Here is an 18,129-nt window from a genome sequence, read left to right on the forward strand (position 1 = left end):
TTTTATATATACATTTTTTTTTTTTTGTTCACACCCCCCAGACAATAGCCAAGGGATAGCCAAGGTCACAATTGTTGGTGTCACAAAGTATTTGTGGCCAGAAAGTTCTTAGGCCAGAGATTTATAGCTGACATATTTTGGGATTCCAGAATTTCTTTTAGCTAAAAACAGTCATAGATCACCAAATCCAACTTCTTCAGGGTTACAGATAAGAAAACTGAAATTAGGAGCAGTGACTTCACCAAGATTGCACAGTGAACATGTGATGAATCAGGTGTCCAAGCTAGATTCTCTTACTCAGAATCTTATGCTCTTGGAAACAAATCCTAGGTGAAGTTAGAATCTATGGTATTTCATCCTCAAGCACACATATCAAAATATTGCAAGGAGTGAAGCAGTGTTTTTGTTTTTGCTTTTACCAACATAGAAAGGTGATACCTACTAAAGCCAAGCCTCGCACATAGTCAAGGGCAAGTTCTTTGCAATCAGGGCAGCTCAGTTTCCCCTTATGTAAAATGGCATTAAGATGAGCACTGACCTTTATAGGAGATTTGTGAGAATTCAATGAGAAAATTATGTGGAATCTTCACTGTGCTGCTCCATACAAAAAAACTATTCAATACATAGTAACAACGATTATTATTAACCTCCCTGACTCTCCACCTTCTGATTCTGTAATTTTAAGAGCTACAACTAAATAAATCCTGAGGATCCTCTCATTTCTAGCAGTACAAGATCCGGCTCTGGCCGCTGCTAAAATAGAGAATATCTGTTTCTCTGAACCCACAGGGAATTCAAAGTACCAGGACATAATAGAGAATGCTCTAGAAAAGAGAAGAGGCCACAGAAGGGAAAGTGGAAGTGAAACATGACATCTACTTGTCTTTTTTGCCCGGAGACAGCCCTCTCTTTACTTTGGCCAAAGCATGGAATCCTTCCTCCCCACATTGCTCTACTCAGTTAACAGATATATTTCCAAACATGAAAGCCCAGGTTCCCCTGCCTATAAATGTAGCCTACATAGTTTTATATAGTTGTCAAAAATTCAATTTGTTTCCAATATCATATGCACAAAATAATCAGAGACATCTAAAAATCTCAATTTCCAGCTTTTTTTGAGAACACAGGAAATCTAAGACTGTGCCATATCATGACAAAAAGCACAACAAACTGTGGATCCCCTTCATCAGAATTGTACTGACCCTACTCTGGTCTGCCTCTCCACTCAAAGTTGGTTGCAGAACTTGATTGGCCTAAGACTTTTCACGGACTGACATTCAGGGGTCTTTCTTTTTGTTTTGTTTTGTTTTGTTGTTTCCAGGAAAAAATTGTTGCCAATAAGGAGGCAGAAAGATTAGAAGCTTGGGATAAAAGCTGACATTGCTGGGCTTTGAAGAATCTTGAACTGGGAATAGATTAATGGAAAAGCTAAAGGCAAATATGTTCATGTATCTGTTAACTGGATCTTTTGGGGACAAAGGTAAATTTGATAAAAACTGCTATCAATGCAGGAAGGATAATTAATGTAAATGAAAGGGTCATCCCATCTCCCTAAAGCACACATGGAACTATCAGCAGATACTATTTCTCACCTTGGTATCCCCCCGTAATCAAGACCTAGGAACAGCATCTAAGAAGGCCCATGCCACTTGCCTTTGTGGTTTTCAATGGTCCCACTGGTGATAAACAAGAGACTGAGAAGGGCCACTGTGATGGCAGTCATCATTACAAGAAGGAAAATCAGGAATGTCTCCAAGGTGGAGAAGGTCCGCTTGGCCATTTCTCCTGAGGCAATGCAGAAATGGGAGAGGAATAAAATGACAGAATCACAGGTTAAGATTCATATGCTTCGAGCTTCCCAAGGCTAAAACATCTTAACTCTTTCATCTTGACTATGGCAAGCACAGAGCATACTTACCACGGCTCCCATAGACCAGACCATGGCAGACAAGAACAATCAGTTACAATAGTGTTTTCAAAAAGCTTAGATATGGCATTCAAATGCTTCTCAACACCATGTTTCTCCTGGAATATACCACTCAAGACTTGGCACTGACAGCTGAGATAAAATCTATTTGCATTCCTTGGCTATATCACACTGCTTTCATTTACTGCAATGATGTTATCTATGAGTCTGTACATAGGTCTGGGCTGGAAATGCCTCTATCAGTAAGGATGACTGACATGTACATACTGCTTGTACTTGGAATTTAGGATGTACTCTGTGGCCTTGGACTAAGTAAAATTATCTTCTCCAGTTAGAGAATTATTTTATCCAGTTGGGAGCAAAACCTATAACTTTGGCATTTAAACTCTATGTTCTGAATTTCAACTATTACCTTGTGAGAAAAGGACATGGGGAAGGAGATTGGCATGTCTGGTCTCAAGTCAGACATTAGTAAAATTTCCCTTTCAGTGATCAGAACTATCCCATGCATTTTGCAAACCCTGTGTTCCATCAAAGCATTTCTTTACAGATTCCTTAAGATGGTTTAGAAGAATCCATCATCACTCAGAGTGACTGTAGAACCTAAAAACTCACATAATGTGATGAGAAGAGATACAATATGGTGGCTAGAAATTGGATTCTGAAGTCTGATTGCAGAGTTGAGAAATTCTTCTCCTAATACTGAGCCTCAGTTTCCAACTCTCCAAATAGGGATATGAGACAATGTTGGCACCGATCTCATAGAGATTCTCTAAAAATAAGATCATATGTGCAAGCAATACTTCTTTTGTTCCTCGGGGTATAGAAAGTGTTCAGAATGGTAGCATTTATCATTAGGTTTCAAAACAGAGAACACTGTGCTTCTCCCTGTCTTAAAAGTGTCTTTATAGGATGCTGGTGCTGCAGGCCTATTAGATTGCCAGGTGGGAACTTCAGAACACATTTTCTTAACCCATGCTTGAAGAAACCTGAGCAGTGATATGGAACTCCCAGGACTGATCCTCACAATGAGCAACTTGTGGCTAAGATGTTGCCACCCCATGCATTGTGAAATGGTAAGAAGCTGATGCATTCAGTGTGGCCCAGACAAGCTTTGGTTTCAATTTGAGTGAGATTCATTATGCATAGTTCATGCTCAAGGCTTTGTTTTCTATGAGCCTTCCTATATGCCAAGATGATTGACAATTGAACATCCCAACCCCAGAGCATCAACAGACAGATTATCTATGTAAGTGTAGTCATGTGGTAGGAACCTGTTTACCAAACAGAGGTGCTATATGACAACACATAACATGTATATATATGTATATATATATTTGTTTGTTTGGCCAGTTTTGTTCTGTTGAACTGATTACCACTGCTGACCTTCTACATAAGACAACAATGGCAGCTGATTTTGCATTTGAATTTCTGCCTTTTACTTGGACTTGAATGACTTATCTACCTCATGTTTCACCACTCTGTTTAGCTGCAAGAATCACTGCCAACACATTAACATTCTTGTTAAACCACTGTGGCTGACTTTACCACCACCTTTAGGAAAATCAACATTTGAGTGAACACTGTGTATTTCTCATTGATGATTAAAATCTGAACATTAAGGCAGATGCCTCATCTGCCTTCAGAATGCAAATATACCTTGAGGAGTTGAGCCCATGATTACATCTTAAATGATTCCAGATTTCAAAATGATTTCCATTTATTCTGTATCCTATACAGGGTTAGCAGACTGGAGAGCGCATGTCCCACCTGTAGGAACACCAGCTACTACTGTATTTTACGAACTACATTAAAAGAAAACGTGAAATTTCAGGTTTATAAATATAAGCTATATCTTTACAGATAAACCATAAATGCAGTCTTTTTCTTGTCATCTCACTCAAATCAAAACCAGAACTTGTCTGGGCCACACTGAATGCATCAGCTTCTTACCATTTCACAGTGCATGGGGTGGCAACATCTTAGCCACAAGTTGCTCATTGTGAGGATCAAGTCCTGGGAGTTCCATATCACTGCTCAGGTTTCTTCAAGCATGGGTTAAGAAAATGTGTTCTGAAGTTCCCACCTGGCAATCTAATAGGCCTGCAGCACCAGCTTCCTATAAAGACCCTTTTAGGACAGGGAGAAGCACAGTGTTCTCTGTTTTGAAACCTAATGATAAATGCTACCATTCTGAACACTTTCTATACCCCGAGGAACAAAAGAAGTATTGCTTGCACATATGATCTTATTTTTAGAGAATCTCTATGAGATAGGTGCCAACATTGTCTCATATCCCTATTTGGAGAGTTGGAAACTGAGGCTCAGTATTAGGAGAAGAATTTCTCAACTCTGCAATCAGACTTCAGAATCCAATTTCTAGCCACCATATTGTATCTCTTCTCATCACATTATGTGAGTTTTTAGGTTCTACAGTCACTCTGAGTGATGATGGATTCTTCTAAACCATCTTAAGGAATCTGTAAAGAAATGCTTTGATGGAACACAGGGTTTGCAAAATGCATAGGATAGTTCTGATCACTGAAAGGGAAATTTTACTAATGCCTGACTTGAGACCAGACATGCCAATCCCCTTTCCCTGTTTTTCAAGAAGTTGACAGTTATAAGTAACAATTTGGCACAATGGCCTGCCAAAGTTATGAAAATGAGGTAAAGCTTTAGAATTTTTCAAGATCTCTAAAACAATAGAACAATTCATGATTCTTCCTTTCCTCCCTCTCCAAGATGGAAACAATCATTCTTACCTTATTTTACTACTCCAAAGACTGTTTGTTCTCAGTATATCCAATGACCTCTCAGAATCTTGTTCCTCTTTCCCTTGTAGGTTGCTGGACTTGGACTTCTCAACACTTTTCGAAACCTACCAAGGAAAGATGTTCAGCCGTGAAGTGCAGGAGAGTTAAAGTGCCATTAGCATACCTTTGTGGACTTAGTACAAGGATCAGATTAACATATATTGATAAAAAAATGCTTGTATGCAAACTGTCCTGGAACAGCCTGTTATTGGAGGTAGAGGTTACAGAAGACCCTGTTGCTAAGGTCGTTTTGGCCTTTATATAATTCTTCCAGTGTGACAAGTTCTGGGTATACCTGCAACCACAATCCAATCATAAAAATACGGCACCTGCTCTAATTACCACTGGCCATTCAACCAGCTATCAGAAGGAGTGGTTGTGAATATCGGAATTAGCATGGACTACAGGTATATTTACATATAAATATATGGCAATATTTACACCAATTTCAGAAGAGAAAAGTGATCTTAATTTTAGATGTTTCTAAAGAAAATGCAAAGTAGTAGATTAACTAAGAATATGTATAATAAATAATAGGATTAGCATACTATACAGCCAGTAAAATTATACTCAGAAAATTTAATGACATAGCTGGACACAGTGGTGCATGCCTATAATCCCAGCGGCTCAGGAAGCTGAGGCAGGAGGCTCATGAGTTCAAAGCCAACCTCAGAAAAAGCAAGGCACTAAGAAACTCAATGAGATCCTGTCTCTAAATAAAATACAAAATAGGGCTGGGCATGTGGCTCAGTGGTCAAGTACTCCTGAGTTCAATTCCCAGAACTGAAAAAAAAAAAAAAATTAATGATATAAAAATACTCAATATTTAGTTAAATTTACAGTATGATCCCATTTTTGTGAATTGTGCTCCTAAAGACAACACATATATAAGAAAGCATAGTAAAATATTGTAAAGTAATTATCTGGTAATTCTTTCTGGGTGGCTTTGTTTTCATCTTTTAGCAGCTTAGTGTTTTCCACAAAGGAGAACATATTATATAAAACAACATAAAGTTAACCAATGGCCCACAAGAGACAGAGAACAAGAAATAGGTAACACCCCTACTCGTTTTTGTTTGTTTGGGTTTTAAATATATGGTAATATTTACACCAATTTCAGAAGAAAACAGTGTTCTTAGTTTTTGAGGATTTTCCCTAGTAAGTCCACATTGTCCAGGAAGTAGCTTGTAGGCCACTTAATTCTTTGCAGAGTTAAAAAATATATATAGACTGGTCTCCAAAGTTCCAAAAGAAATATTAGAGATATAAGTGGCTTCAGATAGGTCATTTAGTCATGTAAAAGATACCTATCTGCTCCTACAGAAGGAAATAGTCTAAATCATGGTAGTAAACAAGGTTTGTTTGTTCTTTTTATTAGTGTTAGAATTTGGGGTTATAAGCAAGAGAAAACAAATCAAGACATCTTAAGGTGAGGGCAGAGGAAGAGAGAAAAGTAAATTCACTGGAAGGCAGCAAGAAAAGCTAAAGACCAGATTTAATAAGGGCAGGAATCAGGCAGCTCTACAGTTCTAGAGAACAGGAGCTCTGGGACCATCTGTCTGGATCACCACCACTGAGATGGATGTTTTCCAGCTACTTAGGTCTCTGTTGCTCCCCTCAGGATTTGATTCCTGAAAGATAGTATCTGACTAGCCTAGCTCAGATCATATACTGACCCTTTTCTTTGTGGAGACACTTAAATGGAAATCTTAACAAGACCATGCTCAAAGAGGGAAAGGTAGTTCTCAAAACAAAAACAAAAACTCAAGGTAAAAGAGATGTTGGATAGATAAAAACAAGAGATAGCCCTAGTGAACTGCCACTGGATTTCCTTCTCCTGCCCATCTCCCTTGAGGTGGGAGACCTCCATTCTGGCCCTGTGGTCTCTTCCAGACTACTCCAGCCCTCTTCCTCTTCATAAAAAGGGGCCATGCTATGGCCCACTCACAGAGTCCTATTTAGTGACCAAGAATCCAGTCAGATAAGATCATTTCGAACCAGGGTCTGGTATCATCTGATAATGGCATAACATAAACCTCTCCAAACGACATTTAAAGGCCCATACCTGATCAATAAAAGAGTGAGAATCAAGGAGATTCCAACTATGACAGAGGAGGAAAGATGTTGGACCCTGGGAATTCATTATGCCCATCAAAACAGCTGGCTCCCATAGCCAGGAACAAGCTCCCATACCCTAGGGTGAGATGAAGGTGCAGTCACTGTAAATATTTTAACTTGTGCATATATTGTATTTCTATCTGAGTGACTCACATTAATCTTGTTGGCGAAGTTAACTGTCTTTCTCTACCCTATGCCTCAACACATTTACTCATGTACACAGGTCTGCCCATTTTACAGATGAGGAAAGACAAAAAGATCAAGGGGTCTTTAGAACAAAACAGTTAAAAGTGAGTATGATTCAGGCATGATTTTTCTAGACAAGACTCCTAGACAAGAATCTCCAGACTCCTAGACAAGACCTGCTACCCTTCACCAAATTCTCACTGTCTATACATCACCTTGACCCCGTCATGGCATGGCAGTCTCTGGGGATATAAAGTTCACATGTCCACTCCTCATTAGCAACTGATGATGCAAACCATGTCCTTGGTCTCTTAACACCCTAGCACAGAGGAGGAACTATCACATATAAAGTAAAGGCAACTGGGGAAAACCTGTATTCAGGCTAGAAGAATATTTCTGCAAAACCTTAACTCCTAAACCATTAATGGATAATCACTAGCATCACAAATTTTTTGGTATTTTTCTTATACCTAGCAGATTGGAGCCTTAAGAAGCATGGTGATAATTTCATATACTCCATATTAATGGTCACAACTTTTTATTTTTTAACTCATAATAATTGGAAATTGAATTACTTTTAATAAACACTATTTCACATAGTGTCATCTCTAAATATCATTTCTTGCTCAAAAGAACCAGAGATCCTTGGAGAAACAACTGGTTTGGTGCTATAGGGCAGGAATTACATGAACTGAATCTGGAATATTTTATTATACCAGAAATCAAGGAAATCATCAAGATTATTAGAACTTTTAAGAGAACTAAAGATATTCCAAATAACTGAAGACTGATTAAATAGAGCATCTATATAAAGAAACAAATGCAATGTGTTGAAGCAAATTAAATGTGTTTAAATCCATGATATCATGATACTTTTTATTATCAATTGTACATATTAACTGTACACATTTATGACATACACAGTGATGATTCAGTATGTATGTACAATATATAGTGATCTAATCAGGGTAGTTAGAATCTCTGTCTCCTTAAATATTTTTTAAATGTTTGATTAACACATGACAATTTTATTTTTTTTATATGTGATTATTTATTTTAGCTGGCTTGCCAGATCCAGAAGTGTAAAAATGCAAGCAGAGTGATAATGATATAAATTATCAATAGTTCCACATTCCAGGGTTGCTGTATATATGAACAAGTTTTACCCACGTTGTTTATTGCAATAAGTGACGAAGCTTAAATGGAGTTGATAAACTGAGAGTTTCTTTCTAGAACTGTCCAGAAAAGCAAATCCTTTATCTTCATAGAAAAAGAGGTGTATTGTATTTAAATGTGTCTCTCCTTGTCTCTCTCTCGCTCAAGTTTTTCAATCTCCAGAGACAGTTTATGTAACTCCAGGGCCACTTTTGAGTCCCTTGGGCTTGGGAGACACTGTAAGAGGTTTTTGCCTGCCAGCACTATATCACGCTCTTCAGGGGCTTCCCTTTCACACTTAGGCACAGCCGGGTTCCAAGATCTGTTTTCTGAGCAAGAGATACGCGGGGAGCCAATCATCCTGTAGCCAGGGTCACACTGGATGGTGACAGCTTCAGGGCTGACATACTGATCCTTCTCAACGGATAGCTTTCCATTGAGTGTCTTTGGTTTTAGGCACAGAGCTTTACATTGAGGAGCTGGAGACGACCATCCTGAAAACCAGCAGGAGATTTCAGCTGCTCCAAGGAGAGAGCATATCCTTCCTGGCACTGGTACTGCAGGACGGTGGTGAGCGATAGATAGCCACTGACATATGTATAGTGCCGTGTGCAATCCTAGGCGGGGGACTGCAGCCGCAGGCTGGGTGGGCAAAGGAGCAAGATCAGAAGCCCCAGGAGGCACAGAGACAGGGAACCACTCCCTGGCACAAGCCTCATGGTTGGTGTTGCTTCCGACCAATAGAAGTTCAAAGGTTGCAGATTCCACCTGGAACTATCTGAAGCCATGAAATGCATGCGCCAGCACACATGGGAAGAGCTGGAGTGGCAGCCATGCAGGGAGGAAGAGTCCCCAAGACTGTGAGAGTCACATGGCGTTCAGTCAGCCAAAGGGTACATCCAGTCCCCCTTGGTCTCTGACAGCGGAAGCTTTTAGCTTTAAGGGAAGATCAAAACTGGCATGACGTGGGGTGGTCAAAATGCTTATAGAAAACAACAGCCTTTCCAGATTGAAGAAATGGTGAACATGTGGGGCAGCAGCAACCACAATCAAGTCCGGTGTTGCATGCAAAAAGCTGAGCATCCAGGTGAATGGAAGGTGGGGCTATGTCCGGGGATCACTGGGGCGTCAGATGGGGTTCCACTTGCTTAAGAGACAGTGGAAGGACCCATCCAAGTCAGAGCACCAATGTAAGGAATCCCACGGAAACCACGCCAGACCCGGGAAATCACATAAGGGAGTTTATTAAGCAAACAGAGTGTCTCCCTGCAGGGTAAGAGAGAAAATGAGAGGAAAAGAAAGGGAAAGAGAAAGGGTGTGCACAAGAAAGAGTGGAAAAGCAAGGAGGAGAAAGTAAGCAAGTGTGTAGGAGAGCAAAGCAAGAAAGATCGACAATTTTATATAGTTATGATACACAATGTGTTAATTCAATTAATATACACAATGTACACAAATAAAATCAATACTTAATATTTCCATCTCCTTATCATTAGTTTGTATTTGGAGCCTCAGAACTCCTGTCTTTTAGTTACTCATAAAATATATAATAGATTATTGTGAACTCTCATCCCTTCACTGTGCTATAAGACCCTAGAGCTTGTTCTTCCAAAAGTAACTCTTACTGTTCAAAACATGTTGGGGAACCGATTCATTATTCTGAAAATCAGTAGAAAAGAAAAAACAAGGAGAGATGGAAATTAAGAAATCAATTAATATAGCTGTGTGTGATGGCACAGACCTGTAATCTCAGTGGCTCGGGAGGCTGAGACAGGAGGATCACAAGTTCAAGGCCAGCCCCAGAAATTTGTGTAGTCCCTAAACAACTTAGACTCCCATCTCAAAATTAAAAATAAAAAATGACTGGGGATGTTGCTCGGTGGTTAAGTATTCCTAAGTTCAATCCCTGGTACCAAAAAGAAAAAAAAAAAAGAATGAAACCAAAATGTACTCTGCTTTTCCTGTAAAAATGTACTTTTGGAAAGCTGAATAGTTGAGGAGGGACAGCTTCTTAACTATCAAAGTATTTCAGCTAATAAATGAGGAAGGAATGACAGACTTGATAAGGAGATAAAGTGTTTGAATGAAGTACAAAACCTTACCTCCCAAGAATTCTTATCAGAGAGCAAAACCTAAATCAGAGCAGCCTCTACACCTAAGTGCCTAGGTGTAGGAAATGTACAAGAACAACTGACTATGTCAGAGGACAATATGGTGATACAGTAAGCCAAATGCAGATGGTGAAACTCCCAAAGATGGTTTCTTTAACAAAATGGAAGTGGAGAGGAAGAGGAAGGAGGAGGAGTTGGAGCAGGAAGAAGTATTTGGGTTGTGGGAGAGGAGAACAGCAAGAACAAGAACAAGAATATGTGGTAAAAGGAAGAGAGAGGACAGGAGAGGGAAGCTATAGATTAAGAGACTTCATAGACATATCAACCAACTGTGTGTTGGAAGCCCCAAACCAACATTATTTGGAACCCAGTTCAAAAGAAGTCTTTTTTTTAAGTTCTGAGGTAATTGGGGAAATTTGAATATTGTCCAGATATTTGTCAATATTAAGGGATTATTGTTAAAAATGTGAGTGCAATAATGGTATCGAGATTATTCTTAAAAGAAATTTTAATTGTTCAGAGATGCATTCTAAAACAGATTTTTAGAAAAGAAACAGTACAAAAACTTCAAAAATTGGATAGATGGTGGGGGAAGTGATCGGATGAATGGATGGATGGATGGACAAATGGTTAGAACAGATAAGACAAATAGACAAGGAATAAGTTTTGCTCTTTGATATGCTGCTTGACAAAAGAGAGGCAGGTTAAAAGCACTGTGACAAATACCATGCAGTGCTTCACCCCACACACATTATGAATTCTACTGTGTAGAAGGTAGGCCCCATTTGCAAGACTTCCAGACATGTTCTAGGTTTTGCCTTCCAGATGCACCAGCATGAGTCTTCAAATCAGAAATGAAGCAATTGGAGAGAAAGGCAGGGCAAGGGACAGCCATTTCATTGGCTTGGATCCTGGCAGCATGGCTCTCTGCAAACTGCCTGCTGTCTGCTTCCGGACACTGCATCCTGCTTCCTTACTCCATACTGATGGAGGCAGCTATGCCTGAGCAGCTCAGTTCTGCAATTTAAAATAGGGAGCAGTTCCTAGTCCCTATTTTCAGCCCTGTCTTCAGCCTTCCCAATGATTCTGAGAGCTCTTTCTTTTACTAAATCCTTTTCTTTTCCAGTTCCCAGGAATGGATTCTGTTTTTTTAACCGAGAACCTGTCTACACTAATTTTCACAAAAGTAATCATTGGACCTCACTTTGGAAAATGTATGCATTCTAAGCATTGGACTCCATATACTTGCTGTTTCTGGAAACATTCTTAAAGTTAAAATTGATGAGCAGTCTGGCACTATTTTTTCATTATGTTCCAGAAGAAATTAGTTTTAAGTATACAGGGTGGCATAGTAGTACATTATCATCTCATGCATTTTGCAGAGGATGGAATCCCTTAGCAGTCCCTGACCAGTTTACTGTAAGTTCACTTTTTCATTTGCCTCAGTTTAACCTTGATCTCAGCCCACAAGCAGAAGAAAGTCCCTTCTGTTTCAAGCTGGAGTGAATGTTTCTTCTTTAAGTCCTATGTGCCTATGATATACTGAGGTTGTAATTAGGAATGTGCCACAATGAACTGAGGAGCCCAAGTCCCTGAGAACAGTCCCAGCTTCAACCACAGCACAAGGGCACAGAAGAAGATGGAGCCTGATGGAAGAGCACACTGATCTCCCTCCCCCAGGAAGTTCACAAAGTCCATGTTCCAGCAAAGGATACAAGATGTTAACAACCTTTCTACATTTTTCAGATATCAGGGCAAACTACATCAGGGTTACCCAGTTTTTCTCCCCAAATTAAGTCTTGCCCTCTATGCAAAAGAAAATAATAATGAGAGACCCTGAGGGTATGGGAAAGTTTAGGATTTATTTCTTCAATTCCTCTGAGTTTTACTTTCCTTATTAGAAAAACAGATTAGCAAGGGCTTTATCTTCGTTAAAAGATCCCATAGATAATATATATCTAAAAAGTTCTTTGCTGATTTTAAATTGGAATACCAATTAGTCATATTAACCAGGCTGAAGGTGAATACCCAAGAGTGGTAAGTTTGTGCATTTAAAATCCTACAGTGCAGTTATATTTTCTTGGCAAGTTCCTTATGTTTGGTTCCAAAAATCTCCCTATCAGAGTTTGATAAACTCTGCCTTGGGAGAGTAATGTCTTTTGCTATTTTCAACTCATCCAAAGGGTTTTAAATCTAGATAAAATTAGAATTGTGAAACCTCCCTATTTCTCCACTTTTAGATAAATAGTGCAGCGCTTTGTCAGAGTATTTGGAAATTATTCTCTGATGATTCATCTTTTTCCAGAACCATAGATAAAAAATTATTTCGTTTGACACTGACAAATTTGACCAGTTTACCGTACAAGATTACAAAGGGAGATTGGGAGAAAGCAGGCTACAGCTGTATTTATCATCATTTCAGGGACAGGGTGACAATATCTTCTCATGTAATTCTTGCCCTCCACATAAATTTAAGATGCTTAGCATTTCCCACCTGTACTGTGCACCTGTTGGAAAAGTACCATGTTATACTTTGATAAAAATTGAAAAAAGAAAGAATAAGAGAAACAGAAAGCAAACTGATTGTATCAAAGTCCAACCTGACTCAATCATTGTTTTTTCTGGGCAATGCAGGGAAGGAGGAAAGAGGCTGAGCAGAGCTTGGAATGAAAGCATATAGTTTCTTATGTGTTGGGCAGAAACAAACTCAGAGGAAACCTGTCTGGTAAAAATTGCCCACTTCTTTGTATGAAGCAAATTCACTGGCAACCATGCACAGAGAATCTCCCATTAGATTAATCAAGAAGTAAAAGGGGAGGAGAACAACAGGTTCTATGCCAGAGTTCATGTACACCATTTCTCACATTCTCTTTTGCTGCAATTGTCTAACTCCTCCCCAAGGACAATTCCTGAAGATCCAGTGGGGTTAGCTGGGAATCCAGTCAGGTCTGGGGAATGAAAATGTTCTTGCTTAAATAACTATCTGTAGGGATAATCCCTGCAGGAGAACTTAACACCATACGTTTGCCATTGATACAGGATGGTGCCAGGACCAGGTGACATCTGAAATAACCAGGCTCAAAAGTTATAGCTAATAAATTGAGTGTCTATCTGATGCACCCTCTATTTTGTGGAGGCCAAGACCAATCCTCAAAGTGAACTGAAGGCAGAGGCAGAGCTAACTCCTGAGGAGTAAAAGCTAGGTAGAAGATCCCTCCTGCAGTAAGAAAGCTCCCCAAGGGACCAGGGGTCCAACCAGGAGTCTATGAGGGAAATCCAGATGGGGGAAACCAAACAGGTATATTGAGCTTGGAGGAGCCAAAGGCAAGATCCAACTCAGGTTTTAAAGCCAAGATGGGGCCAGGCAGAGATGGTATCTAAGCTAAAGTTGATGAAATGCTAGACTGAAGGGACTGGAGGTTTGGACCCAGGTTACCTATAGGTGGTGTACATGACCCCATTTTATAGGTCAGTAAATTAGAGAGAGATGTTTGCACTGGGCTGGCTTATCTAGCCAGGACAAGAACAATAATTAAAACAATCACAACTTATTGAGCTCTTACATGTAGATACTTATCAAGCCAGGGCAAGAAGAACAGTCAGCTTTTAAAAATAATTTTTAAAATAAAATGAAACAAACTTATTGAACTCTTAGTATGTTCTAGAAACTATTCTAAGAGCATTAAATGAATTGCCTCATTCAGTTGTCACAATAATCCTATGAGGATGGCACTATTCCTAACCTCAATTTCCCTTTGAATTAAAAAACAAAAAACTGAGTCATAGATAAGTTAAACAAACAATTGAAAGTCATGTAGCCAAGCTATATATTCAAAACCAGATCATTTGCCCTCCATGTCCTCTAGCATAACTTGATACGCCATGCAACATACTCAAGGGCCTTTTACTAGTATTTATATACTTGACAGCCTCAGAATAACCATAAGATAATGCACACAAAGTGATCAAAACAACAAAGCTATGACAAAAAGAAATCAAACATTTAGATTCAGGGATTGTAGGAAGAGGTAAGTATTCTGAAGTCATCTAGGCCAACCCCTTCGTCGTAGAGATAAAGTTTAGTTACTTGCCCAAGGTCTCTGTGGGGAAAACTTGTAGCACTCATTCATATCAGCTTCTTCACTCCTCCATGGACTTTATGGCAAGGTGGTGCCTTCCCCTCTGGTTGTTACTGGCCAATGGGCTGTGGGTGGCAGTGACATGCGTCACTTCTGAACTGAAGTTATCATGCTGAGGCATTTGAGAGGAGGTGTGAGTTCCACATGTCTCTCTTACCATAGTAACCCCAGATGTGTGCCAGATGCCAGGTTGCAAGATTCCTGAGTCACCACATGAAAGAAACTGACCTCAGAGAACCACCAGATCAGGAATAGACTTTGCATAATAAATGCAAAGAAAGAAATGTTTACATGTTAAGCAACTAAGATTTGGTAGCAAGGGGTATATTTATTACCACAGCAAACCTCCTGCCCTCCTGCCTAATATAATACCAGTTAATGAAAATAGTCCTTAAACTATAAATCTTTTGAAATTTCTTTTAGTTTAATAAATACCTCAAATCAAATGTTTTTTTCTACTTTTCAAAAAAATAATAAAATCTCTTTAATTTAATATCGAATTTCATGCAATCTCAACCATAAGAGAGTAAAAAATGGGGAGTAAATATAAAAGGCCTCTTGGTCACAAGAAATACATAGGATAAAATCCATGCATTTATATGATAGGAGAGACTCAGGCTCATTCAGATCACAGAGACTTTTAATTTACAAACAGTTCCAACAATTGTTCTTTTCTTTAATGACCATAAAAAATTAGAATTAGAATAAAATCCAGGTCTTTAGAAACAAGCATACAGGTAACAAAAGTGAAAGCTAAGAGACTCCTTTGAAAATTACACATTCCAGGACAATAATCAGTGGTTGGAGGGATAATTTGAGTCATTTTAACAACCTATAAGACAGTAGAATGTGTAAAACATTTGAAAATACTTTCCCCCAATAAGTTAGTTGGTTGGCTGGCTGATTACCACTTAGGGTTTTAAAAGAAAGAGCTGTGAAAACATAAAGAGGGAGACAAAGACAAAGAGATAACTAGAGTAATGCTAAATTACCCCACTTCAAAAGACTCAAGTGTTTTGTCAGTGGGATCTGAGGAGCTTCTCTCATATATTCCATTTTACTTAATCATATTTTTTAATTTAAAATTTTTCTTCAGTGATCATGTATTACTTTCATAATACAAAGATAATATTTTTAAGGGATTAATTCAGATATGTGCAAAAGTCAACGAGAGTGAACACTTCAATTCTTCAACCTGGCCAACAAATACCCTACTCTTATGCATCATCAAATTAATAACCACTGCCAAAATCAAAGTTTTTCTTTCTTTTCTTAAAATAAGAGGAGGACAGTGCTGACCCCAGACTCCATCTTGGTTGAGCTCATAAATCCATGGTCTGAGTGCATGGGACTCTGGAAGTGAGGAGGCATCTGCTGATTTAGCTAGGACTAATGGAAGAGAGCAAGTTCAACCTGTCTATTCACTTCACTAATCAGAGAACAGGCTAAGCTGCCCAGATGAGCTAACCCTAGGTTGTACCATGATAGATAAAGGTTTTTCTGAATTGGTTAATGACATTGATGTTTACATAGAGATTTGATAACACAAGTTGCATAGAACTGTGACTGAGTTGTCAAGCCTGTTGCCTTGCAGATGAGTCCAAAGAGCTGACGACACGATTGGAAACTAGTATTTTTTTCATTCCTATGTGTCAGTACTAAGATGGGTATATTCAAAACATTTAACTACTGATTCAGCTTGGGCACTATCCAATCAGAGCAGATGCCAAGGTAAATGACAGGTAGACTTGCATTCCTGCTGAATATCAACCAGCCTGGGTGAGTTTCTTTTTCAAGAAATTATGGAATTTGCATGGGCTAATGGGTTTCTTCCTTCAAAGATCCAACCATTATGAGTAGAGGGAGTAGTCAAAAAATAAAACAAAGCAAAAACCCCTCCAAACTCACCTCACACTGCTGAAAAATTACTTTGATGCATCTTGAGGGAGAGACAACCAGTAGCAGTTTTATGAAGAGTTTAAAGAGCACAATTAAAGGGGAAACATCAGAAAACTGGCATGAGTTCCCTGTGTGGTCTGCCAATGCTACTGGTGAGGATGCCTCCAGCCAAACCACAAAAACTGCCAATGCGAAATTAAATTATTCAATGGAAGAAAAAGCATCTTGTTCCAGTTTAGGCAGATTATAAGCAGAATTGCCCTTGAAAGTCCTTTGGCTGGAGAGAAAACAAACCCAGTTTGTAGAGGAGAAAAATGAGATCATAAGGAAACTTTTGCTGCCCTATAAGGAGAGGGCTGCCTACATCCACTCATATTTAAGGCACAAGTAAGCTAGTGGGCACATTTATCAGCAGCTCTCCTAAGAACTGAGTGCTTTAGAGAAGGTAAGTACGTGAAGGAAACCTGTAGATTCTGTTTGCAGGAGTACAGCACTAAATAACAGTGGGTGTTGAAGAGACAATGAGGATGAGAGGCAACTCTCACAGCCAGAAAATGTGTGCCCCATCTAAAGGGAACAGCTACCTCATATTGATGCATGAGGAATTTAGGTTCAATGTTGATGGATCTGCCCATTTTTAATGAAAAGTCAGCACTACTGATGCTTAGCTCAAATTTCTTAGTTTTCAAATGTAGGCAAATAATTTCAAAAGAAACAAAATAAAATAGCTTTATCACTCTTCAATCAATGCAGGACAACCTGACCATATGCGAGTCCAAAAGTTGTGACCTCTGATATAATCCATTATTTCCTTCATTCAAAAACATTTTCTTAGCATCTGTAGAGTACCATATACCGTGCACTTGGACTAAGTGATACAATTCATGAGACAAAGTTTCTGCCCTCAAAAACCTTACCATCTGGGCTGGGGATGTAGCTCAGTGGTACAGTACTCACCTAACATACACAAAGCCCTGGGTTTGATCCCCCAGTGCTTCAAAAATGAAACAAACAAAAATCTTACAATCTAACGTAAGAGAGAGATGATGCCCATGTAATTCTAATACTGGAATATTACCACTCCTAGGGATAGATAAGAAGGAATCCTATAAAATAAGGTTGCCAGAAATAAAGTTCAGAAATGACTTTGCCAAAGATGAAATGTCTAAGTTGAGACTAAAAAGGTAGCTATTAACATGCATTATCAGTTATCTTTGGCTATATAACCACCACCCCAAAAGCTTAAAATAACAATTGATTTAGCTTGTGATTCTGTGGGTCACCAATTGGGGCTGGGCCTAGCTGGACAGCTCTGATCTGGGACTGGCTTATACATTAAATGACCTGATATGTTGGTTGGAAGGCTGACTGGGAACAGTCAATGTAGGATGGTCTTCCCTGGGTATCTTGGTCTCTGTTCTTATTTCTAGCAGGTTCACTGGGGCTCGTTCACATGGCAGCTAGGCAAGCTTCCAAGAGAACAAATGGAACTTTGCAAGTCTTCTTAAAGTCCAGGCTCAGAACTGGCACAGTAGAACTTTTTGATTCAAGGAGAAAGGAAATGGTTTCTACCTCTGGGTTGGAAATTACACTGCAGAAAGTGTGGCTACAGGGAGGAGTGAAGAACTATGGCCATTTTGGCAATCTTTTTCACCTGAAAAGAAGGCATGGGCACACATGTAATCCCAGTGGCTCAGGAGGCTGAGCAGGAGGATCAAGAGTTCAAAGCCAGCCTCAGCAAAAGCAAGGCACTAAGCAAATCAGTGAGAACCTGTCTCTAA

At 39.2% G+C, this 18,129-nt stretch overlaps 1 protein-coding gene across 3 annotated transcripts in view; it reads right to left on the reverse strand.

The window, feature by feature from the left end:
- Positions 1-18,129, reverse strand: part of ASAH2 (N-acylsphingosine amidohydrolase 2) — a 98,940-nt gene that overhangs the window by 63,599 nt on the left and 17,212 nt on the right. Inside the window, exons 2-6 of one of the 3 annotated variants that reach the window (XM_079138299.1) lie at positions 14,402-14,514; positions 12,085-12,114; positions 4,693-4,808; positions 1,919-2,025; positions 1,654-1,785 (exon numbers count right to left, since the gene is read on the reverse strand). In XM_079138299.1, the coding sequence (XP_078994425.1) occupies positions 1,654-1,780 (127 nt within the window). In that variant the 5' untranslated portion in view covers positions 1,781-1,785; positions 1,919-2,025; positions 4,693-4,808; positions 12,085-12,114; positions 14,402-14,514. The remainder of the gene's footprint in view (positions 1-1,653; positions 1,786-1,918; positions 2,026-4,692; positions 4,809-12,084; positions 12,115-14,401; positions 14,515-18,129) is intronic. The other 2 variants (XM_079138297.1, XM_079138298.1) reach the window with 2 other exon arrangements.

The sequence above is a fragment of the Sciurus vulgaris genome (genome assembly GCF_902686455.1).
Source record: "Sciurus vulgaris genome assembly, chromosome: 4".
NCBI classification, from domain to species: Eukaryota; Metazoa; Chordata; class Mammalia; order Rodentia; family Sciuridae; genus Sciurus; species Sciurus vulgaris.